The 26,349-nt window shown below is 37.0% G+C and overlaps 1 protein-coding gene across 2 annotated transcripts; it reads left to right on the top strand.

The window, feature by feature from the left end:
* The first annotated feature begins 992 nt into the window (after positions 1-992).
* Positions 993-22,774, top strand: LOC134382611 (cytochrome P450 2C19-like). 2 transcript variants are annotated; one of them, XM_063103316.1, is made up of 9 exons: positions 993-1,160; positions 2,358-2,520; positions 2,691-2,840; positions 5,127-5,287; positions 6,455-6,631; positions 11,773-11,914; positions 13,915-14,102; positions 20,600-20,741; positions 22,593-22,774. In XM_063103316.1, exons 1-9 carry the CDS (start codon positions 993-995, stop codon positions 22,772-22,774), a joined length of 1,473 nt encoding a protein of 490 aa, XP_062959386.1. The 2 variants fall into 2 exon arrangements, with proteins under 2 accessions (XP_062959386.1, XP_062959387.1); XM_063103317.1 differs by lacking the exon at positions 6,455-6,631.
* The last annotated feature ends 3,575 nt before the right edge of the window (positions 22,775-26,349 follow it).

Genomic DNA, 26,349 nt, shown 5'->3' with positions numbered 1-26,349 from the left:
CAATGATGGAAAGGGGAGAATTATATCTTTTATTTCTTTTCTTGAGCACTTCTGACCTGTTACCCTTGGAATGAAATAAGGGGCTTCTATTTGATGTGAAGCCTGTTGCTTTATGAAGTGAGTCAGTGAGATGCACTTTCAGAGTAACTAATGTTTAGGGGGTTTGGTTTTGCTAAAATTCTTCTTGAGGTGGCTGTGGTGTAAGCCACAATGCACCACAAGGGGCATCAGATGATCTCAGTTCAGATCCTATTTCTGCCACCTGTGAGCTCTGTGACACTGACAGGTCTCCTGTTTTCCCAGTCTCCCTTCCCCCATTTGAAAAACAAAAAATAATATGTGCCTTCTGATGTTTTAATTATAGATTTAATGGTGAAAGGTGTGTAAATATATTACCCAATATCTTCATATATATTTGGTCACTTCAGATGTATAAAAATGTTATTTATTTTATGTGTAAGTAACTGTAATGTTAACAATATACTAAATGTTTGAAAGTCTTCCATTATCGAGAGCAACATCTCCTACTGAGGATATAGCTTTACAATACACATTTTTTTAGATACAAGCACAGAAAACACTGATTACCCTTCAAGTCCTAAATCCCCAACTGGTCAGTCATCTGAGAGTCCAGAATTCTGTGTCATTTTCTTGCACAAAGTAATTTAGAATAGTGCTTCTCAATCATGTCTGCACATTGACACCACCTAGGTTTTGGGGCTTTTTTTGTTTGTTTTCTCAATTACTGATATGTGGGTTCCTACTCAGTAGAATTAAACCAGAATTTTCAGGTTGAGCACTGATAAGGCCAAAGACTAAAAAACATTCTATTTTTATCTCTCATTGAATCAAGGTCCACTCAACAGTGTGCAAGTGGATCTAGCTTTCTGATCACGTTTTGTGCCAAAGAGGCACATACTGAGTTAGAAGGGAGTGTTATAAAAGCTTTGGATTGCTAGCTCACAGTGCCTCAGTAAAAAAAGAAGGCATCAATGGATCCAGTTGTGGTCCTGGTGCTCTGTCTTTCCTGTTTGCTTCTGCTTTCACTCTGGAGACAGAGGTTGGGGAGAAGGAATCTCCCTCCTGGCCCCACTCCTCTACCAATTATTGGAAATATCCTGCAGTTAGGTGATAAGAATATCAAAAAGTCCTTCAGCAATGTAAGTATACTTCATGATTCTGCAGTGTCTTGCAAAGGCTAAGTACATTTAATCATAGTTTTGAGCAAAATATGTTTTTGGAAGTACACTATTTTAATATGTCATTATAAAGCATATTACTCCGTATAACCACTGATGTTTCTGTTACCAATCTGTTATTGTCAGAAATAGCAGATGGCATAATACATTCTGTGAGCAGAGAGGCATTTAGGTCTTTGTATGGTAGAATTAAAATAACAAAGTGGCAAACTTTGGGAGTGCTGCTTTCCTTCTTTGTTTTACAGGCATTTGCTATAATTTTTCTTTTTTCTGAAGGTAAATGGTAAGGGAAGTTTGTGATTAGAGATTTCATTCAAAAAATCATCTATTACATGAGTCATGTGTTTTATTCAGTATAGCCATGAAAATCAAACTTTTTTGCAGAATTGTTTTATACATGGTGTCTGGAAATAGCTCTGGACTCAGAACCAGCTTAAGTGAATGAATTGGTGGTATTAGTATTCTTTTCAGTACTGCACAAAGTAGCTCTCTGTGGCCAAAAATGCTGGAGGATGTTAGAAATTGTTCTTCCAGGAGATGCTGCACGTCCTGGTGCTGCCTGTGTAGTGCTCATTCTTTCTGTGCTAGTAATACAAGGAGGTCCCAGAGTAGGCTGGGAATTAGAGTCACTTGGAGTGACTTTAAAAGTGCAGATTTCTAGTGTTCATCACAGGGATACTGAGTCAGGATCCATATGGGGAGAGGTTTACAGGGGATTCTGAAGCCATCAGTTGTGCATTGGTCTCAACAAAATGTGTGGGGCTGATTAATTGGTCAAGCATCAGAGGTTGAATAAGCAGAGGTTCAAATTTTCATCTTCTGTATATAAGTGTGTGACACCTAAAATGAATTTGGACTTTTTTGGCCTCAGTTTCTCTGCTTGTAAAACAGGACAAATAATCCCGCTGAATGTATTGGTGTGAAGATTAATTGTAATCTGTATACCAATTGTCTGGGCATTGTGTGGCACATCATAGGCCGTCCATAAGTGGCAGCTACAACAGTCACCTTTCTATTTATGAATGAATCTGACAAATATTGAAGTTTTATGTGGCAAATAAAGATAAAAAATTACAATGATAATATCAGTTTGAATCAGGTACAATATTTGGACCAAATAGCATCTTGCTTTGCTATTATCTGCCTCTCCTTTTCTAGTTCTCAAAAGTCTATGGCCCTGTGTTCACTGTGCATTTTGGCATGAAGCCCATTGTGGTGTTGCATGGATATGAAGCAGTGAAGGAAGCCCTGGTTGATATGGGAGAGGAGTTTTCTGGAAGAAGCAAATTCCCCGTAGTTGAAAGATCTAATAAAGGACATGGTAAGTGTGGACGTGCCTGTGTCAGTATTGGTAATGGGGGTGGTAGGACTTAAAACACAGATTCAAACATCTCCTCAGGCAGACCTTGGCCCAACCATGTAGCTGCCAAGTGTCAGTTCACTCTTCCTTGCCTGCGATCTCCCTCCTAGTTTCTGCACCCTGTCTGTTAGGGATCATTTTCAGCAATGGAAAGAGATGGAAGGAGACCCGGCGCTTTTCTCTCATGACCCTGCGGAATTTTGGGATGGGGAAGAGAAGCATAGAGGACCGTGTTCAAGAGGAAGCCCGCTGCCTTGTGGAGGAGCTGAGAAAAACCAACGGTGGGTGCCTCATTGCTCTGTAGTGCTGACTTTAACAGACTGCTCTCTCCTGCAGTGTCATCCTTGGAAACATCTCAGGAGCAGCTAGATCTTTCATTACAGGCAGTGGTGGTCAGCCCTCACGTGGAGGCGGGTTGCTTTGAAGCAGAGACTAAGGGAGCTTTTGTGTATGTGTATTGTGTGTGCGGGTACAATTGTGTGTAGAGTGTGGTTTAATCCTATTTTCTTCTGAACTTTGTTTCTTTGACTTCAAATCAGAAATCATAAAATAGGTTTGATTTAATTTCTGAAAGAATTAATGAGAACTGTTTTCCCTGTAGCATGCATGTGGGTTACCTATTCCAGAATATTTCACCAGAAAATACTTGGAGACCAGACATGGTATGAATGACCCCGTCACACCCTTGTGTAGCTGGAACAAAGTCACACATTATTTCATTCAATTGGGCTATATTTGTACCACCAGCATCACTGATATACCTGGGGGTTTCTTTCAGGGCGGTGCCTGTTCTGTCCACTAATGATGCCATTTAGGGTTTTAATTGCTTAGGCATGTCTCATCACAATTCTCATCAGTTATTATTTCTCTGTAAACACCACATTATTTAAAAGCAGCCAGCATTAATTATTTCGTGTTACCCACTACTTACTGTACTGATTTATTTATCTTGAGCAAATATATGCTAGAACAAAATTCTCTAAAACATGCAAATGGAAATTTAAAAAACAGATTTATTCAACTAGATTTCTACTATTATCAAGTACTCTTTACTCTCTCTTCCCTAAGGGTAGCTTGGCTCTGTTTCAATTCTCCATATCTCTTTGCCTAATGTTCGGTGAATTTTGAGTTAGAAATTTGTGGTAGTTAATTTCCTCCCACTGCCAACTCTACTCAAGTATGAAATGTTTGTCATAATGAATCTGATTATCAGCTTGTTTTTCAAATTCTCTTGTTTTTAGGTTTTCTTTTCCAAATGAAGTGAAAGGAAAGACTAAAAATCAGATCTTACACGTGAATCACACACACACACACAGACACAGACACACAGGTACACAGACACACACTCCCCCAAACATCCCCAATTACCCTCCTACCCAGTGGCTAAAATAAAACATTTCTCAAAACTCAAAGCCTTGATATTTTTAAAGAAACCTGGTATAGAAGCTGGTAACTCAGCAGGTTTCCTGCTGTTCAATGCCCTACCATTTATTCAGAACACTTTTGATTCAAGTCACCCTTACTAAGGCTCCATGGTGTGAATATGGGTGCTATTTATGTATGCAGGTCTTTGATCATTTGAGTATTAGAAACTCATTTTATAGACTTGCCACACAAAAGAAAACAATCAAAATAATCCACTTTCCTATAACAAGTTCTTAACCTGTAAAATGATAGTTTTGGCTTAACTGATGGAGAAAAATTTGCTAAATCATTCCATTCTGTTGATGGCTATGCTGAATAATATCCCATAATCCACAAAAGGGTAGTTTTACCAAATATATTAAATTTGGATAATAATTGGAATTTAAGGAAATTTAGTTCCTAAAGAAGGGAATGCATTTTCTTTCTTTCTTTCTTTCTTTTTTTTTTTACATTGTAATGATAAATAAGAAGACTCGATTTATCACTTTAGTTTTTAAATTTTCCTTACCTGGAATTTATATATAGAATACAAATTTCACATTTCTTTTTTTAGAAAAACAAATCCATCTTATACTTACTGTCCATTGCTATGAGTTTTTCTTCTCATATAAAACGTATGCATTCTGCTTTTCATATTTGTTCCTTCAAATACATGAATTCAGCCCTAGTCTCTCTCTCTTTACTTCCTCTCTGTTGGCTCAACAGGTGATTCTTTCAGCTATTCATTACATATAAATAGTTCCCAGGTCCTCAAGTATTCTCTTCCTTTTTATCTCAAAGCTTTATGGTCTACAGACATTGCAGACAGATGCGATTCTGCTTTGAAAACTTGAATTACTGGGTTTTTAAAAACTGTTTTTTATTTTCTTCCAAAATAACAGACACATTGGGTTAAAAGGGTTTAAATAAATGCAGGAGATGTGAATCGAGCATTTGAAATACCAAAATTTCATTATTTACCTACTGAGATTGTAACGGTCAACTGAGGCTTAAGGTTCAGGTGATGTGTTGATTTTATGCGTGCTGAATTCTTTTTTGCTCTTTAGGGAATTTATAGGTAAGAAAATTTCTAAATTACCTTTACTTCTAGTATAGTCAAAATCTTTTAAATGTACATTTTAATATTGTTTTCAATTTTTTAGCTTCACCATGTGATCCCACTTATATCCTGGGCTGTGCTCCCTGCAACGTGATCTGCTCCATTATTTTCCAGAATCGTTTTGATTATAAAGATCAGAATTTTGTTAACTTGATGGAAAAATTCAGTGAAAACATCAGGATTCAAACCTCCCTATGGATCCTGGTGAGGCCAAGTCACTTTCCTTCTGAGAAACCACTAGTGCTCTTTTTTATGACGAGTCCAAAATTCTCTGTGCACCATGCTGTGGAGTGAATGTTTGCACACCACAGTCCTGCCTGAGCATCATGGAGTGCTCATCTGAGAAAAATGCCTAAGCCACATTTTTACCCATAGAAAAACAAGTGCACAAATATAGGGCTGGCTTTCAAGCACATTAGATCCTTGGCCTGTGGTTTTACCACTAAACACCAAAGCCATTTCTATAAAGTACTTGTCAACTTTCCAAAGGATACCCATATTAGTCAATGGACAGCCAGGCCCTTTTCGAAGACCTCCATTACTCACAAGTCTTGCAATGCAATGAAGACTTAGTGACCGCCTTGTCATACTACTTGGCAGAAATATTCTGATTTAGGAAGAGAATATCTCCTTCAAGGAGGGAGAATACTGGCGACCATAGAAGCTGCCAGGAAACACTGAGTAGGGTGGGGGTGTTTTGTGCTTCAGCTGGGATCCTAGCTGACAAGATAACTGGGTTGGGAATGACAAAATAATTGGTTTGATCTGTATGAACCATAAACGAACATCACAATTTTCCCTGTGCTTAATTGGCAAGCCTTTCACTCAGCCTAAATAATAATTGTGTGTTCTTAGAGAAGTCATTGCTGCTCTTATGCATATGTAATTCAGTTTCAAGAAATCTCTGAGCCCCTCACACGTCTAAAAGACTGATTTGATTTCTGAGGCTGCTCAATAGAAATAAAAACAGCAAGGACTCACTTTATGCTCTAAATCAGGTTGGGCAAACTCCCTAATCCTCTGTTGTCATCTACAAAATTTTCATCATAATCATTCACGTCATTTAAAAATTTTAGGCTAAAGGGCAGAACTGATGCAAAAAATGGGGAAAGTGATATAAAGTTGTTTTTATACTTAACAATGATGTCTGAGTGTAGAAAATGGTTATACCTTTGATATTCACTCAGAATTTTCTCCCTCAAATTGTTCTATGGGCAAAGAGAATTACTCATGTATATACAATGTAAAGTTCCCTCCCAAGATGAAACTTCCTTTCATATTTATAGCTATAATTTATAAAAAGGGCTTGGTATATGGTATTTGTCTTCATTATATGTTTCTTATTTAACAAATTATTGTTTCTTCTTTTAGATGTGTAATACTTTTCCTTCTCTCCTTGATTATTTCCCTGGAATTCATAACAAATTATTTAAAAATATTGCCAATGAAAAAAGGTATATTTTGGAGAAAATAAAAGAACACCAAGAATCTTTGGACGTTAACAATCCTCGAGACTTTATTGATTGTTTCCTCATCAAAATGGAGCAGGTAAAATGTTAGTAACAGCTCAGTCCTTTGATTCCTTGCACATTTGGTAGTTTATTGAATAGTTCTGTATTTACTAGGAATGTTTCAATGGTCAGGCCAGTAATGCTTGACAAGCATTTTCAGTACCTGTAGTGTACACAAAACTGCACTAAACATTGCAGAAAAGATATAATTATTAGCTAACTAATTCGAATACATTGACCCTATTCTTTGGATATGAACAATCTACTGGAGAAGGAACAGAATGAACTCTTCAGGTGAATGGAAACAATTACAAATAAATTAGAAAATACAAAATATCATGTCGTAATATGAAGATGTACAAGTGTTTTATCCTCTTCTATATTTTGGAAAAATTTGAGTAATAATTGGTTTTAATTCTTTTAAATTTTTGGTGAAATTTAACAGTGAAGTCATCTGGTCTTCCTGGACCTTTCTTTTTCTTTTTCTTTTTTTTCTTTCTTTCTTTTTTTTTTTTTTTGAGTTTTTTGTTTACTAATTTTTTACTTACTGTAGGTGTGTTCACATTTTCTATTTAACTTTGAATCAGTTTTGGTAATTTTTTGTTCATAGGAAGCTTTTCATTTATCAAGATTATCTCCTTTTTGGATATAAAATTGTTTGTAGTATTCTTTTATAATAGGATTATATTATTGTTATATTAGAATTTATAATATCTTTTAGTTTTTAAAATCAGTAGTGTTGTCCCTACTTTCATTTTTGATTTATTGTTGTCTCTTCTTTTTATACTCAGTCAGTTTAACTAAGTGTTTCTCAATGTTGTTGATCTTTTCAAATGACCATTATATGGTGTCATTGATTGTTCTAATACTTTTCTCCTTTTAAAAAAATCTCTTCTTTCTTCTGGTGGCTTTGAGTCTAGTTTGCTGGGTTTTTTTTTTTTACTAGTTCCTAGATTGTTAAGTTATATTGTTGATTAGAGGTACAGCTGAAATCTGGTATTGATCAGATCTTATATTTCCTTATTGATGTTTTGTCTAGATAGCCTATCCATTATTAAAAAATTGGGTATTCAATCTCCCACTATTTTTCTATACCTCTCTAATTGTCCCCTCAGTACTGTCCATTATTTGCTATATATATTTTGGAGCTCTTTTGATTGATGCATATACATTTATAATGTTATATCTTCTTGACCAATTCACCATTTTTCCAATATAAAACGTCTTTGCTTCTTTTAACAATTTTTGCTTAACATCTCTCTGTTTGATTTTAGTATAGCCATCCCAGCTCCCTTTAGTTATAATTCACATGCAAAAAATTTTCCATTTTTTTACTTTTGACCTTTTGTATCTTTGGATATGAAGTTAGTCATGTATGGACAGTACATAGGTGTTTTATTTTTTCAATCTTTTCTCTCAAGATGTGCATTTTAAATGGTAAGTTTAAGCCATGTACAGTTAAATTTATTAGTTATATTGAAAAACTTATTTGAGCTATGTTATTTCTTTCTATGGGCCTGACATAATTTTGCCTTTTAATTTTCCAATATTGCTTTGTTTTTTGTGTGATCAGTTATTTTCTAGAAAACTTTTTTGATTCATTCTTGATTTCTTTCCTTTCATATTTTAGTTTTCTTTTATCATCTTATCTAGTTATCATGAGGGTTATATTTACATTCTGAATTTATAATAATTAGCTTTAATTAATAGCAAATTATCTTTAAATTATATACATTAACTCTGTTTCCATCCAACTCAATTCTCCTTTTCTGTTGTAGTCATCACAAATTACATCTTTATACCTTGTGCCCCAGTAATATAGTTATATAATGATTGTTTCTTGCATTTTAAAAATCATAGAAAACTAAAAAATCACATACAAAAACATAACAATATAAGCTTTTATATTTCCTGTATATAGGTATCTTTAATATTTCATAATTGAAAGGATTTTTAGTTCTTACTATGGTTTTTATTTATCTTCTACTGTCATGTTTTTCAGCATGAAAGCTGAGTCCCTTTAGCATTTCTTGTAGGGCAAACCTTCCTGGGAGTAATCTTCTTACCTTTGCTTTTATATTGGAACATCTTAATTTCTTCTTTATTATGTAAGGGTAGGTTTGCCAGATATAGGATTCTTAGTTGACAGTTTTTTCTGTCAGCACTTTAAGTATATCATTCTCATGATTTTTGACTCTATAGTTTCTGAAGAAAAATCAATTCTTACTATTATTGAGGGTCCTTTGCATGTTATGAATCACTTCTTTCATGCTGCTTTCAACATTTTCTCTTTGTCCTTGATTTTGGACATTTTAATCAAACCGTGCCTTGTTATGAGTCTCTTTGGTTTTACCATTTTGGAAATTTATTGAGATCCGTAGTTGTGTAGATTCATGTCTTTCATCATATTTGGAAAGTTTTCCTCCTTGTTTCTTCAGATATTTTCCGTCCCTTTTCTCTCTACTCTTTCAGGAGCTCCCATGTTGTGTATATTGGTAGATGTGATGGAATTTCATAAGCTCCTTAGGCTTTGCTTATCTTTCTTTGTTCCTTTTTTTCCCCGCTACTCCACCTGCATAATTTCTGTTGTCCTGCCATTATGTATGCTATTTATTTCTTCTGCCTTCTCAAGCCTGCTGTTAAATCACTTTGGTGAATTGTTTTTTAAACTATTATCTTTTCTCTCCAAAATTTTTATTTTTTTAACTAATAATTTCTTTCCTATTATTGATATTCCCAACTTTTTCAAAATTGTTTTCCTGATTTCCTTTAGTTCTTTGTATATCGTTTCTTTCAACTCTCCTAGAATATTTACAAAATTTGACTTAGAGGTTTCACTTAGTAAGTATAATGCTGAGGTTCCGCATCAATGGTTTCTGTCAAATACTTTTTTTTAGCTGTAAATAGGCCATATTCCTTGTTTATTTCTATGGTGTGTAATTTTTTGTTGAGAACTGGATTTAATATATTATAATGTTTTAACTCTGGAAATAAGATTTTCTCTTTTCTCTAACAATTGCCATTGTTACTTGATATAGTCTGCTGTCATCCCTTTATTTAGTGACTTTCCAAATTAATTTGGCAAATACTTGATCACTTGAATCTCTTTTCTGTAATGTCTGCAATCATTCAGTGACCTGACAGGTTTCCTTAAGTTTTTAGAATAAAAGAAAGAAAAATAGTCATATTTTCTTTTTTTTTAAATTTTGTGTTTTGAAATCCTCTCATCTATTGTCACTGTGGAAATTGCTTTAGCCTGTGGGATAGACAGAATGGCCATCCTTTTTGCTACCAATCCTTGACCCTGCATAATCTGTCTGATGAAGCTATTTTGGGAATCCAGAGTCTGGTTAAGCATCCAGGGGAGTGCTTGATGAAAAAAGTGTCTGGTAAATTTAAGTAAATGTGGCATCTCACATAGAGGCTAACATTCCTCATATACAAGCTCCATGACAGGCAGTTTGGAGAACAGTGTACTGTGCTGCTGTGCTGCTGTGCAACTTGCTCATCCCAAGCTGGGCAACAGGAAACTTTATCTTCAAAAAATCAGAGTTGTGTCTTAAGACATTTCATAGATTTCTGAGGCAAGCTAGGACCTTGAAGTTAATGTTTTCAGAGAGATGGCAGTGGAACCTCAATATTTGCTGTCCTGAGCCACCTTGAGTTCATGCTCCCTAAATTCTGGCATGGTGCTCCTCATCCACCACAGCCTTGGCATAAGTAGGCCCAGGTGCAGATCATGTGTCACACCAAGGTGCCATAAAGTTTGGCAGCATTTACATGATGCTGACTGTGCAGACATGCAGAATGCACAAGCTATGGGGCCACAGCAACCTCCACCCAGATTTGAAAAGATGTTATAGACAGCCTATGCACTCAGGTAGAGACACGTAGCAGGGGTCAAGCCATAGCAGAGACTCCCTGCAAGAGCAATGCCTAGTGGAGCCATGTGAATGGATCCACTCCCAAGTCCACTACCCAGGAGTGTAGGGCTACCAAGATGTCACTCTAGACTTGGATATCTGCAGGTAGGATTCTACAACCTGTGAGAGCTGCTGGCACTGAGCCTAGCAAAGGAATAGGAGTGGAGCTGGCGGAATCCTTGGAGGCCCTACCCTTGCCCAACTGTGCCCAGGATGTGAGATGTGGTGTTAAAGAAGATTACTCTATAGCTTTAAATCCTAGTGCAGTTTTCCCTATTGGGTTTTGGACTTCTTTGTAAATAGCTAACCCTTTCTCATTGGCTGTTTCTCCCTTTTAGAATGGAAATGTTTATCCTATGTCTGTCCCTCCATTATATTTTGGAAGCACGTAACTTGTTAACTATGTTGATTTAAAGCTGAAGAGGAATTTGCCTCAGGATGAATTGTTCCTTGAGTCTCATACACATCTGATATAGACAACTCTGGACTTGGGACTATGACTTTTTTGACTGTTGGGAAAGAATAAATAGATTTTCATTGTGAGAAGGGCATACATTTGGGGGGCTAGTCATGAAGTGTTATAGTTTAAATGTGTTCTCCAAAATTTGTGTTTGAAAACCTAATCCCCAAATGAACAGTGTTGGGAAGTGGAGCCTAATAAGTAAGTGGTGATCAGTTCATGAGAGCTCTGTCCTCATAAATGGGTTAATGTCATTATTGCGGGAGTGGGTTTGTTGTTAAAGAGAGCTCAGCACCATGTTGACCTTTCTTGATCTCACCCTCTCTTGCTCTTCCACCTTTCACCATGGGATGATGCAGCACAGAGGCCTTCACCAGAGGCTAGCATCATGCTCTTGGATTTCCCAGCCTCGAGAACAATGAATAATATATTTATTATATTAAAATACTTTACCTGGTCTCTGATTCTCTGTCATAGCAAAACAAACAGACTAAGACGGGGCACCAATAGGCTTCTGCTTATGTGTTTTTGGAAAGAAATATGCTGCATGGCACACCTGGCTGGGAAGAGTCTCATGAATGGAATTTTTTGGCATGCATGGAAGAAGGTGGTTGGAAATAAAGTTTGGGTCAACTGATCTACTTTCTGTGCCATACTATAGAGTAGTTTTTCCTGATACTACACTCCCCAGTTTCTGTGTTTGCTAACTTTATAACAAAGTGTGCTATTTTGAATTCACTGTAATTAAATACATTAATAAATAATTTGTCAGATAATGTATCAAATCATTTCCAGGAAAAGCACATTCAGCAGTCTGAATTTACTATTGAAAACTTGGTAACCACTGCACGTGATTTATTTGTTGCTGGCACGGAGACCACAAGCACCACTCTGAGATATGGACTCCTGCTCCTGCTGAAGCACCCAGAGGTCAGAGGTACGATGACAGGTGATGAGCAGAATGAACTTCAGCAAAGATGTTGGGAAAACACTGTTACTTTCCTCCATCCTGTTTCTTTTAGAGAAACTTCATTATCTCAATGCCTGTGCCAGCAGCTGCTGTCTTCACAGAGAACAGATCAAAAAGTTACAATTAACTCAAGACAGGATGAAGTTGTAACCTAACTGTCACCAGAGGAAGATATATCAAGGAAGAATAGCTTATCTCTCTCCTCATAACCCTATAAGTTTCCATATTTGGAAGCAGCAAGTGATAGAGAAGGTAGAGAATGATGCTCTTCCTGTCTAAGTTCCCTCCATGACTCCTTTTATCCTTTAACTGAATTTTTCCTACAGGAAAAGGGAGGCTCATTCTCTAGAGAAACTGAGCTTAAGAAGCCCTATACTCAGTGACACTGGGCAGTGAGAGAGAAACAAGGAGGTGTGCACTGGAAAGGAAGGTTTGGTAAGAGTCCTGTGCTTGAATTCTGAGGCTCTTAGCTTTTCCCTGCACTTTCTTTCAGAAACTAAGCAGCCAGACTTATCCTTCCAAGAGTGAATAAGAAATCTTGGTATTTTGCCATTTAACAGAAAATTCTTGCCCAATTCCAGCACAGTGAGTGCCATAAAAATATGCTCCCCAAGACACAGGGTCATAGAATTTCAGAACACGAGGATTAAAGTAAAATCCTAAAAATTTTCAGAGAGATATGTCATGTCATGCATAAAGATTAGGATTCAGACAGTACCAGAATTCTCAAGAGTAACCATTGCCTTGTGTACTGTGAATGAAAGTATTTTCTGACCTGCACATTTACCAAAAATATTACCTCTTGTTTTTTACTTTTTCTAAAAAATACTGGAAGATTTGCCCCTCCCAAATGTCTGAAACCAAGTCAGAAGAAGTCATGGGCTGCAGGAATCAGGAGGTCTCATGTAGGAAAATGAGACTCTCAGGGAGGCTGCTGGGCACCTGGCCTAGAAAACACCCACCTCAGAAAGGACCAGGTGGACAAAGCAGGTGTGAGGACAGACACCAAGAACAAAGGAGAAGAGATGGATTTTATGAGGTTTCCCAATAACTGGGAAATTGTTACCAGGAGTATCAAACATCTACCTGAGCACTTGGGAATAATTCTAACTTGGGAAATAGAAAATTATGAATTGAATAAAAAGACAGATTAAGTTCAAGAAAATACCATATATAAAATGTAATCATAGTTGACTTATGAGGGAAGAATTTTTGTGTATTCGAAATGATGTAAATTATGACCAAAATTTGTAGTCTACATATATTCTGGAAAATGGGGTGAGGGGAAGTGTGTGAGTGTGTGTCTCTGTGTGTATGTCTGTGTATGTGTGAATATCTGTCGGTGTGGGTGTGAATATAGGGGCTGGAGATGATGAAAATTCTCATCTCTCATAGCAGTTAATGTTTAGTAATTAATACAGAGTTGTTATTTAGAAACATGAATACGAATTTTAGAAGAATGCTCAAAGTGGCCACATTTGGGCAGTGGGAAGATGAAGAGAGTGCCATTGCAAATTTTACACACAAACACACACACACAGATGCAAACGCACAAAAACACATACATATAAGATCAATTGCAATTTAATTTTAAACCCCACATATTATTCTGATATTAATTTAATATTAATATTTGATACTTGTTTTTCTTTCTGCAAGACCATGATTGTTTAATTAATTATTTTCCCGTTATTTTGGGGAACATTTTATTACTTCTTTTTATATTAGTTATCAGTTATGCTAATTTGTAGGCATGTACCAATGTATCATAATACCAAATTGGTAGGACAGTGATACGTATCTATATGATGGCAACTCTCTTTACATGTCTAGGTGTACTTCTGGGCATATAACTCATGTTTATATTGCTGTTGGGACACCTTTATCATGCTTCCTGTAGCTGTGAAATGCTATGGCAAATGTGCCATTTTTCTCCTTTTCCATTGTTCTTCCTTGTGTCTTATCAGCTAAAGTCCAGGAAGAGATTGACCACGTAGTTGGCAGACACCGGAGCCCCTGCATGCAGGACAGAAGTTTCATGCCCTACACAGATGCTGTGGTGCATGAGATCCAGAGATACATTGACCTCGTCCCGACCAATGTACCTCATGAAGTGACCTGTGACATTAAATTTAGAAGCTACCTCATTCCTAAGGTAAGCTTGTTTCCCCTACGGCACAAGTCAGTGCTCTTGGAGCTCCCATATTCACACTATGGTTCCAATCCTCTATCAGCATGAGATGAGAGAGGGCAAAACTCACGTGTGGTAGGTTGATGGACTTTGTGCTGTTTACAGTTTGGGGTTCTAAATCTTCATAACAGGTCTTGGTATCTGGTAGTGTGTGTCTTTCAAATTTGTTCTGCGCGTTTAATAATGTTTTGGCCGTTATTATGTTTTTACATTTCCAAATAAACGATAAAAGTGTCAGATAGTCAGTTTTCCAAAACTCACTGCTAGGATTTTTATCAGGGTGACATTAAATCTACAGATCAATTTGGAAAGAACTGACATCTTGACACATTGAATCTTCCAATTCCTGGTTGTGGTTATGCTCTCAATTTACTTGAGTTTCTTTTATTTTCCCAGTAATTTTGTATTTTCAGTACAGAGGCGTGCGAATCTTTTACTAGATTTTTCCTAGATAGTGACTATTTTTGTTGCTATAATTTTTTAATGTTTTATTATTATTATTTTAATTTACACATTTCTTTGGTTCAGTGTGGCATTTTGAAACATATGTATAATGAATGCTGTTTTCATTTCTTTGTACCTGGTATATGGAAATATAACTGTTTTTATCATCTCATGACTTTATATCCAGCAACTTTGCTAAATTTACTAATAAATGCCAATGCTTTCTCTGTATATTCATTTGGAATTTCTATTTATATTATCCTACTGTCTGAGGTATTATATGTTCTATTTCCTACTTTTCCAATTCATGTGACATTAATTTCTTATTTCATTATTGCACTGGCTAGGATTTCCAGGACAGCTTTGAACAGCACTGGTGATAGTGGGCGTCTTTGTTTTCTTTCTGGTCTGCAGGAAGGGTGGAGGTCTTATATCTCATTATTGAGAATGATAATTTAAGTAGATTTTGGTAAATATTCTTTATCGGATTAGGGAATTTTGCACTCTTCTTTTATATTTATGTGAATTTTTGTCATAAATATGTGTACAACTTTATCAAATTGATTATCTGCATCTGTTGGTACGGTTGTATATATCGGGCTCAATTTCCTGAAGAAAAATTCATATTATAAGTATACACAGACAGCAGGATTTGACATCATACATATTTGTTATTTAGGACTTCTGTATTTATATTCATAAAAGACTTGGTTTATGATTTTTTCCCTCAAAATTACTTGTCAGGAGGGGGGAGGGAGGGAGGTTTTGGTGATGGGGAAACAATAATCAATCACAATGTATATCGACAAAATAAAATTTAAAAAAATAAAAAGAAAAAAAATTTCTTGTCAGATTTTTGATAGCAAGATATTGCTGTCCTCATAAAATTAGATGAGAAATGTTCCCTAACGAGGGCCTGTTTTTACTACATTTACCTCCCCAAAGTCTTCTGCTATGTTACACTTAGTTGTACCTTTGAATGCATAATAACTTTTGGTTAAATACAGATATAAGTATGAAAAAATTCAGAGTTTCATATATGTTTATCTTCTTCCAAAAAGAATTCATCCCTCTCCCATATGCCGTCATAATGATGTAACACTTCCTGCCCTGATGTAGCACTGGACGTGATGTGAACACATTAGGAAAAAAGAAAAAAAAAAAAAAGAAAGTAGGCTATAGGTGTTAGCTTACCATTCAGAGGTTCTGCCATCTCTGTAATCTTGTGACAAATTTTTGTCTTAGCAACTTTACTTTACTTTCCAATACATGGTTTCTGTGTTTATCCAGATGTTCTAGCTGCTATATTATAAGCTTCTGTATTCCACTTGAGGCCTAGATATATAATTCTTAAAATAAAAAATAACATAACTAAACGTTGTATTTTAATCAGAAAAAAAAGGCAGTGAATCTGGTAAGGCTGCAAATACTAATGTCATCCTGTGGAGAAAATGGAATTGATAACTTTACCAAGAGGTAATGGGACTTGTCCTGGTGATCACAGATTTGGTGCAAGGTTTAGGACTTCCCCTTCCTTTGTTTTCACCAAAAGACAAAACCAGAAGAATTTTCTTCCATAGTATTGGGGTCTGAGGGTGTTGTTACTCCTCCTATTACTAACTAAATGGGAATCAGGCTGAGGAATCAGGCAAAGATTGCCAGTCTCCCCCATGCACTTCATCAGCTTTGGGGAATGTTACACTTGCTGAATTCACTCATTAACCCTCTGCATGCAGGCTCACACAGGTTCTGGTGTCTTTTGAGCCTAAAATCCTAGAACCCCAAGTGAATGACCTGTGCATTCTGCATTGGACATCCCAGTATAGCAATATGCAACTTTACATGGCTTATTCTGCCCTCTTAGGAATTAGGTAAATGATTTCTTCTACCAATGACTGGAGCCACTGATCTAGGTAGAAACAAAGGTGTAGGATAGGAGTTAGTGAACTTTTTCAGTTATGGGCCAGGTCATGAATATTTTCGATTTTGCAGGCCATGGGGTTTTGGTTGTGCTACTGAACTCTGCCATTGTAGCATGGAAGCAGTCATAGACAGTGTGTAAACAAATGAGGATTGCTATGTTTCAATTTTTATGGAAAAAAATTTAAATTTTATGTAATTTTACTGTGTCAAAAATATTCTTCTTTTTTATGTTTTCAACTTGAACATTCTTAGCTTATAGACTTTATAGAGAAAGATGGCAGGCTGGATTTGCCTATGTTGTTTGTGGATGCCTGGTATAAGGCATTCCTGTTCAGTAGAACTTTCTGCAATGATGTGAGGTTGATTTTCACATTATGTCTTATCTAATTAAAATTGTGAGTTTTCTCAATAATTGGAAAATTGTTATTAGGAGTTTTAAACACCTAGTTGACATGTTCCTGATATATAATCATTATTACTTGTTTTTAAAATTGAAAGGCTTAAATTTTAAAAAGAAGTTCTAGGCCTTTAATATGAGAAAAGTAGAAGACGAAAATTTCCCCCACTTTTGTATTTTTAAAATATTTAAATCTGAATAAAATTAAAACACATGTATATACACATATAGGTGTATATAAAAAAGTGTGTATATATTTACTTATATATCTGTCCATCTATCGACCTCAATACTTTATTATGTATGTTCCAAGAACAAGGACTTTTCTCCTACATAATAATAATAGCAAGAACACTCAGGAAGTATCATTCATGCAATAGTATTTTCTCATACATAGCCTGTAATTTTTTCCTAGAGTATTATTTATAGCTTAAAAAAACTTAGTATCCAGTCTAGGAATAAAAATATAATTTGGTTATCTTGTCCCTTTTCTCCTCTCAAATCAAGAACAGTTACGTTTCCTTTTTTGCTTGTTTCATATCTGTAAGTCGACCATTTGAATAGTCCAGGCCACTTGTCATTTAAGTGTTTCTCAAGATGTGCAACACTGCTGCTAATGGGGGAGTCACCAAGGAAGGCAGAAGAACAGGCCAGCCACCCACCCACAAGCCGGCCCCACCCATGCAAATGCAGGATCTTGCATCACACAACCACCACAATGCTTCACACAACTTCCACAGAGATCATCCACAGCAGCCACCATCACAGGTACTATGGTTGCAAGGATGGCTCACTGCTTTAGTAACATCCATGACAACCATGCAGGTGGCTCACCACTTATTTGACATCATTGACACAAGGAAAGTCTCTGTTGGAGCCTAGGAAAAGAGGAAGAAGGCTCTCTCTTCAAAGTCAACATCCAAGTAAAAGAAGGAGCACCTGGTCTGTCAGCTGACCAGAAATAAGTTTAGAGATACTAGAAATATGAAAAATTCAGAAACTATGACACCATCAAAGGAATTCAGTAACTCTCATGTGCCAGACCCTACATAACAGGGAACTTTTGAAATTACTGAAAAGGAATTCTGAGGAACTATCTTAAGAAAATTCAATGAGATAAGAAAGAACTCTGTAAGAGAACAGAATGAAATGAGAAAAAACATCAAGAATATGAGGGATGAAAATTACAAAGAGATTTATACCTTCAAATAGAATGTAGCAGAACTTCTGGAACTGAAAGACACATTCAATGAAATAAAAAATGCAACCAAGAACTTCAGCAGCAGATTAGAACAAGCAGATGACATAATTCCCAAACTCAAAGGTGGTCTTTATGAAATAAAGGGAGACAAAAAAAAAAAAAAAAAAAAAAGGAAAACAGAATTGTTAAAAATGAAGAACCTCTAAGAGAGCTAGCATACAACCTTAAATGCACAAACACCTCAATCATGGATGCTCCTGAAGGAGAGGAGAAAGGAAAAGGCATTGAAAATCTACTCAATGAAATAATAATGGAAAACTTCCCAGGCATAGGGAGAGACTAGACATTCAGATCCAGGAAGCTCAAAGATCCCCAAACAGTTTCAGTCCAACAAGATACTCTTAGAGACATGTCGTAGTCAAATTGGAAAATCTAGATAGAAGCATCAAGTCACTAATAAGAGAGCCCCCAACAGACAAACAGCAGTCTTTTCAACTGATACTCTATAGGTGAGAAGAAAATGGAATGAAATATTCAAAATACTAAAAGAAAAAAACCGCCAGGCAAGAATACTATACCCAGCAAGGCTATCCTTCAGAAATGGGAGAGAGAGATTCTGTATTTCCCAGACAAACAAAACCTGTGAGAGTTCATCATCACATGACCAGTCCTGCAAGAAATTCCCAAGGGATTCCTGCATCTGAAATCCAAAAACAACAATCACTACCACAAATACACATGTAAGAAGAAAACCCACTAACAAAAAGAAATGCAAATGAGAAAGATGAAGGAAACTAAATCTTACCAACTCAAAAAACCTCAACAAACATTGAACCAATAATCAAAGAAGAAATGAACTAATTGTAAAACATCTAAACAGAAAGCCATAAAATGCCAGGAATAAGATAGTACCTGTCAATAACAACCCCAAATGAAAATGGTTTAAACTCTCCACTCAAAAGACAGAGACTGATGGATTGTATAAAAAAAGCAAGACCCAACTATATGCTGTCTTCAAGAGACTCATCTCACCAGTAAAGTTGCACACAGACTAATAGTGAAGGGATGGAAAAAGATATATCACACATGTGGAAACCAAAAATAAGGAGGAGTAGCTATTCTTATATCAGATAAAATAGACTTTAAACCCCAAACCATAAAAAGACAAAGAAGGCAACTATATAATGGTAAAAGGTTCTATCCAGCAAGAATACATGACAATATAAATATATATTCACCCAACACTGGCACCCAGATATATAAAGAATACACTATTAGGCCTACAGAAAGAGTTATACCTCAACCTAATAGTGGGGTACCTGCACACCCCTCTCTCTTCATATATATATTATCCAGGCAACAAATCAACAGAGAAACACAGGATTTAAACAACACTTTGTACCTTTTGGACCTGGCTGATATCTATACAACATTTCATTCAACAACTACACAGATTTCTTCTCTCTTTCTGAAAGAAAAATGGTTACTTTGTTGATTTGGAGCCTACATGATCTGTCCAATGCTGAGAGGTGTGTTCAGGTCTCCCAGTATTATCATAGAGCTGATGCTTCTTCTGTCACTCTGCAATGGGCTTTGTGGAGAGAGACACCCTCTTTTCTTTATCTCTGCTGGTGACTTGCCTTTTGTCAATGCATTCCAGGGGCTGTCAGGCTATCTGCATGGTGGTTGCGGCATCCAGCTGCTTTTGTGGCAGCCGTGGTTATTGTGGTGGCTGTGGTGGGCCACCTACATAGAGGCTATGTTTTTGACATGCTCCTTGGTGCTGGCATTGTGCCTGGTTGTAGGGAGTGTCTGGTCCCCAGATACAGGCCTCGAATTACTGGGCAGGCCATGAGGTGCTGGCACAGTGTGCCTGGTTGTGGGAGAGGGGTACAGTCCACTTCTCCGTGACTTGGGTCTGCGAGTGGTCCCCAAGGTGCTGGCTCGAGAAGACTACTTTTAACTTAAGAAAAACAAATTGGATGACAATGGTAAACACTCATTAGTTCCAGTCTTGTTACTGTGATTGTTATTATCATTCTAGAACAAGTCACTTGTAACTAGGTCAGATATTTAATTATCAAATTTCTATAAACAGATATATTTCAAGTGCCAGCAGAGACTTCCACTTTAGCCGGTGATCTACATACAAGATGTGAGAAAAGTGAAGTGATGAAATAGAGCAGCAAGTAAGGAGAGACAACAATGTCACAACTTGATGATAAGGAGAACAGATTTAGAAGGTTTGACACCAAGTGCCCATGTACTTGGTCCTTCAAATGCTATTGGAGGCCACATGAGCAAGATCACTGCCACTGACCTTAAACTCATCCCTGTTTATGATGTGGTCTGTCTGTTTGGAAACATCACAGCTTTTCTTTGGACACCGGTTTTCGCATCTGTAGATCAAAAGAATGGACCAAGTGATTTCCATTGTTCTGTTCACATCCATGACTCTGCTTTAAGACCCATTATAATTGTGTTTGTTCATTCCAGGGCACAACCGTATTTACATCACTGACCTCGGTGCTACATGATGACAAAGAATTCCCCAACCCAGAGATGTTTGACCCTGGACACTTTCTGGATGAGAGTGGCAACTTTAAGAAAAGTGACTACTTCATGCCTTTCTCCACAGGTAATAGAAATTCACTATCATTTGTACAAGAGGAGACAAGATCACTTTTTGAGATCACTTGGAACTCACATGGTGCCTCCTCTGGGCTGGGAGAATTGTTCTTTGTACTTGGTTAGAAGCACCATTCCCAGTACTCACATTCTTTCCCTGCTTATGATACATCCTCATTCTTGGGCAATATTAGTCAGGCTTATGGGAGTTGACCCAACCCTTTCAAACTGAGAAATTTAGAGTATAGGCTGATTGAATTCTGACTGTAGAAGCATCACTGAGCTACCCAAGAGCTCCTCTTAGAAGGTGAAACTCATGTAGACTTTCCTCACCTGCCATGAGAAAGGCTCCTGACTCCACATCTTGGGGTGTTCTCTGTGGAATGTTGCTCACCCTCCCTCAATTCCAGGCTGAGCTTTGGGGATACAAGTATCCACAGGCATAGAATAGGTAAAAAAGGGCTTCACACAAATCAGGGCAGCATATGAGTAAGGAGATCATTTAATACAGTTGAACTAAAGCTATGGGAGAGGAAAGCACAGGCTGCTGGTGGGGTAGGGATAGGGTGAAAGGTACCCGCTTTTTGCTCTTTCATATTCCACAAGAGGCATAAGATGGAGTTAGCAACATTCCAATAGCTGAAATGAACATTTGAGCTTCCTGAAACAGGACAGAGAGAATGGGAAGTAGAAAATGCAAGGCATTTTTAAAAAAAATTTTATTTTGTCGATATACATTGTGGCTGATTATTGCTCCCCATCACCAAAACCTCCCTCCCTTCTCCCTCCCCCTCTCCCCCCAACAATGTCCTTTCTGTTTGTTAAGGCAGGACATTTTTAAGGAGATAATGAATGACAGGAGCAGAATATTTACTCCAAATCAAAGGTGTCAGATCCTCTTTCAAATAAGCATGGGTCAAAGAAACATGGGAATGTCACAGGATAGCCTGCAAAGTTTCCAAAACACCCTGCTCTTCCTCGAGTCCTGATCATATATCTTGGATATTGGATCTCCAAACCTGATATACGTGTACTGAGTCTCTGGCCATGGAATCCGATTCCTTTATTCTGTTACCTCTGATGTTTGCTTTATATCAAGTACTGTGGATACCAATGCAACAAGGACAGGAACCTCCCTTCCCATCAAGTTTTTGAATTTTAGCACATTAGAAATATAAATAAATAGAGAATTATGACTCCCAGTTATTTATGTTTCAACAGAAGAATGAATTTATGTTGAGATAACCCAGTGAGGCAAGATTTGATATTGTTGGGGGATCTTGAAGAGTGTAAAGAGGAAATGAAATTTGATGCAGAAGCTGAATGTTGTATAAGAAAAGTCTGTCTTGGCAAGGACCAGCAAAAGATAAAATGTGAAACTGCATGGCATGTTAGAGATTGATTAATAGTGTTCATGGCTGCAGCTGAGAATAGAGGGTATGAAGAGTGGAAGTAAGGATCAGGGAACTTCAGACTGGGAACAGGATACACACTGTGGGTGTGTTTCTAGAAAAATATAGATGGAAATTAGAAATATCAGAAAATCAGTTATAATGTAGGAATACATAATAAAGTGCTTGGAATCGAGCTGATAATAAATATTTGTTGAGTGAAGGGTGCCTGTTGAAAACAGGTGTTAAGTGGATAGGAAGTGTGTACGTCCTTTGTCCATTTGTGTCTTTAACCATTCTTCCAGCCATTCTGCCTTCTGTCTACCCATACAGTCATCCACTCATCCATCTACCCAATCATTCATCAAACAGTTACTACATATTCCTTTTGTGCCTGCTACAAACACAGTATTTGTTACAATCACAGTTACACACAGAAAGTAACTACCCTCTGTACTTGTTATTTTCAGGGAAACGAATTTGTGTGGGAGAGGGCCTGGCCCGCATGGAGCTGTTTTTGTTCCTGACCACCATTTTGCAGAACTTTAACCTGAAATCTGTGGTTGACCCAAAGGACCTCGATATCACCCCAGCTATAAGTGGATCCTTTTCTTTGCCACACTCATACCAGATCTGCTTCATTCCTGTGTGAAGAAGGGCAGACAGTCTGCTGCTGCTGTGCTGTTTTCTATAGCTCCCTCTCCTCTGAGGCATTGTGAACCTCCTTTGCAATCTCAAGGATGCCTTTCTGACCTCTCTTTGCACATCTCCCATTCCCTCAAGATGTAGTGAACATCTGAACTCCAATGAGAAGATTTCCTGAGTTTCACTGCACACATATGCCTGTTATTTCCTATACTTGCTAATACTGGTATTTCCCACCAAATAAGCTGTTACTTGTCTACTGTGAAGTTATTAATATGGTGTCACATAAAAGAAAGAAGAATGTTTTGTATGTCACACTTTAGAGCCATTTCTCTTCTCTGTGTTCTAAATGAGAAGTATTATTAATTGCTGGGTTAGTTCTCAGCCTTTCCCTGTTTTGTGTATAATGTTGGTAAGAAAGGAAAGAAAATAGAGTCTCAAGAAGCCATGCTGGTCCTTGTAATGATAAACACAGAGAGAGACAAAGGGGACAAAGGTAGAGAAACTCTCTTGGCTGACTATCACTTAGAGGTACTCAAGGTTTGGATTTTAAAGAGAGAAACTATGTCCAGGAGCAGCTCTAACCTGGAGGGAAACATTGAGAGAATTAGTCATAGGGAGAAATGAACATTAAGTGTTTGAATTCATGCCCCTGCTCTGGTGTTACTGAGAACAAGGAGAATAATTTCAAATATTCTTTGTACTTCTTACAACTTAGAGTCAAGTGTGAGTATATGCTTTCACATTGCTAATCATGTGTTCTGGGTGTTATTCCTGTCTTTCCAAACAAGAATAAAATCTCCTGAAAGTTTATCAGGTTGTATTATTTTTCTACTTTCCACCACACTGTTTTATACTTAACATTAATGGGATGGTAATTTGATGCTATGGCCGTGAAATAATTATCCTCATTTCATTTCCAAAATATGCACAGCTGAGCATCTAATACACATCAGATTATAGTAATATTTTTTCCTTCCTTCAGTCATGAAGTGTGTGATTTAAGAAATGACATCACTCATTAGCCTGATCTCTTCTCCCAGAAGTCATTTCATCATGCATTTTAAGATAATATGTAAGTGGATTATACCTATGTATCTCTACCTATATGAGTGTATAAGTATATGTGGAGGTTAATTCTAGGTATAAACTTGATTAGATTAAGGGATGACAAGAAACCTGGTAAAGCTATTTTTTAGGTGTGTTCATGAGGGTGTTTCCAGCAGAGATTCACATGACAGCCTGAGTGGACAGTGTGGGAACAACCCAATATCAATGTGTGTGGGAATCATCCAGTCAACTGGATGTCCCAGAGAGAATGAAAGAGAAAAAAGGTGAATCTCTCCCTCTGTCTGTTGGAGCTGGAATACACCCTTCTCTTCTGTCTGTGGACATCAGAGCTTGAGAATCCTTAGCTTTCATGTTCCAGGACTTACACCAAGGACACAATCGGCTTTCCTGGTTTTGAAGCCTTTGGAGTTGGACTGAGCCATGCTACTGGCATCCAGTTTGCAGAGGGCCTATCGTGGGACTTTCTCATAATCGCATGAGTTAATTCCCCTGGTAAGCCCACCTCATATATTTATAAAACATCCTATGGATTCTGTCTCTCTGGAGAATGCTGACTAATACAGTACACATTCACAAAATATGTTTATTATATACATGGATATACACATGGGATTAAATGAAGTTCTTAATAAAATTGGGCTTATGCTACGTGTATTTTCTACAACTTCCTGTTTTTCTACTAAACTATATTCCAGTAAAACCCCAAGATAACATGAACATGTGCAAATGATCCAACAGACAAAACAGAAGAGGATGTAAAAATGGTTATTAAACAGGAAAGTAGCTGAAAAATAAGAAGTGCAAATTAAAACTGCATACATACTTTTTAAGCCTTCTTGATTGGAAAATGAAAACGTATCAATGTAAGTGTTGGCAAAGATGTGGGCAAACAGGCTGTTCTGTACACTGACATAAAGCCAACCTCTCCATGAGGACTATCCTGACTATCTTACTAAAACTTGTAATTTCCTGTCCAACAGTACATTTCCCAATCAATCAACTTCTGAATCCCTTTATACTGTTTTTGACATTTTACATGTTTCCTATTACTTAGTATTTCTCATAGACCTAGAAGGTAGATAGGATTTGTATTAGTTTCCAGTGCTATTTTAATAAATTCTCACACACTTAGTGGCTTAAAATGAGGCAGATTATTATTTTACAGTTTTTTAGCTTAAAGCTGCAATATCAGTTTCATTGGACTGAGATCAAGGTGTTGGTAGGTCTGGTTCCTTCTGGAGGCTCTAGGAGAGAATCCTTTCCCTGACTTTTTCTGCTTCAGGAGGCTGCCAACACTTTTTTGGCTCATGACTTCCTTGCATCATTCCAATCTCTTGCTTGGGGTATCACATCATTTTCTACTGACTCTTATCCTCTTCTTTCCCTCTTACAAGGATCATTGTGATTACACTGAGCCTACCTGGAAAATCTTCTATATTCTGCTCATGTCATGATGCTTAGCACATTTGCAACATCTCTTTTACCATGTACAGTAACATATTTATAGCTTTACTATCCCAAGAATTATGAACATGGACATCTCTGGTTTGTGATGAAGTCATTTTTCAGTCTACCAATCTATTATTATAGCCATTTATGCCACCAAATGACTGAGATTATGTTTTTTACATATCTGCTCAAAGTCACACAGGTTTTGAGTGGCCAATGCATGAGCTGAACTGCACAATCTGGCTGAAGAGTAGAGGTTGCTACCTACTTTTCTATTTACTCTCTTTCCACAATTATTTATTGCAGTAAAATAAACATAAATACAATCGACCATGTTAAACATTTGTAGAAATTTTAATTGACACATAATAATTGTACATATGGAACGGGCAGTGTATGTTTTTTTTATTGATTATGCATATTCACGGAGTACAGAGCTGACTGTCACCACTTGTGCCCAAGATGTGATGTCCAGATCAATACTATCAGTATGCCCATTACCAAAAATTGGTATTATTCCCCATGTCCCCCACCCAATTAACCCCCGACCTCCTTCCACCTCCCCCTCCCCGGCTCCCCCACTTTGAAACCCTCGGTATACTCTCTCCCCATGCAAGTCCAATGCAGTACTGTGGTCTTTCCTTCCTTCTAATTCTTGAAGCTCCCATGTATGGGTGAAGACATGAGGTATATTTCCCTCTCTGCATGATTTATTACATTCAACATAATTTAGTTCAAGCTCATCCATGTTGCTGCCAATTACAGATTTTTATTTTTTTTTTTAGGGCAGAGTAGTATTCCATAGTATATATATATATATTTATACCACGTTTTCCTTACCCAGTTGTCTGTCAATGGATATTTAGGTTGGCTCTATTTCTTGGCTAGTATTAATAGAGCTGCAATGAACATGGGAGTGCAGGTATCCCTTTGACATGATGATTTTGATTCCTCTGTGTATTTACGTGGAAGTGAGATTGCTGGATCATATGGTAGATCTATCTGTAGTTGTTTAAGAAATGTCCATACTGTTTTCTTTTCTTTTTTTTTTTAGTTTCTTTT

The sequence above is a fragment of the Cynocephalus volans genome, chromosome 7, assembly GCF_027409185.1.
Source record: "Cynocephalus volans isolate mCynVol1 chromosome 7, mCynVol1.pri, whole genome shotgun sequence".
Taxonomy (NCBI): Eukaryota; Metazoa; Chordata; class Mammalia; order Dermoptera; family Cynocephalidae; genus Cynocephalus; species Cynocephalus volans.
The sequence above is the reverse complement of the archived record's forward strand: the minus strand, read 5'-3'. Positions and strand labels throughout refer to the sequence as shown.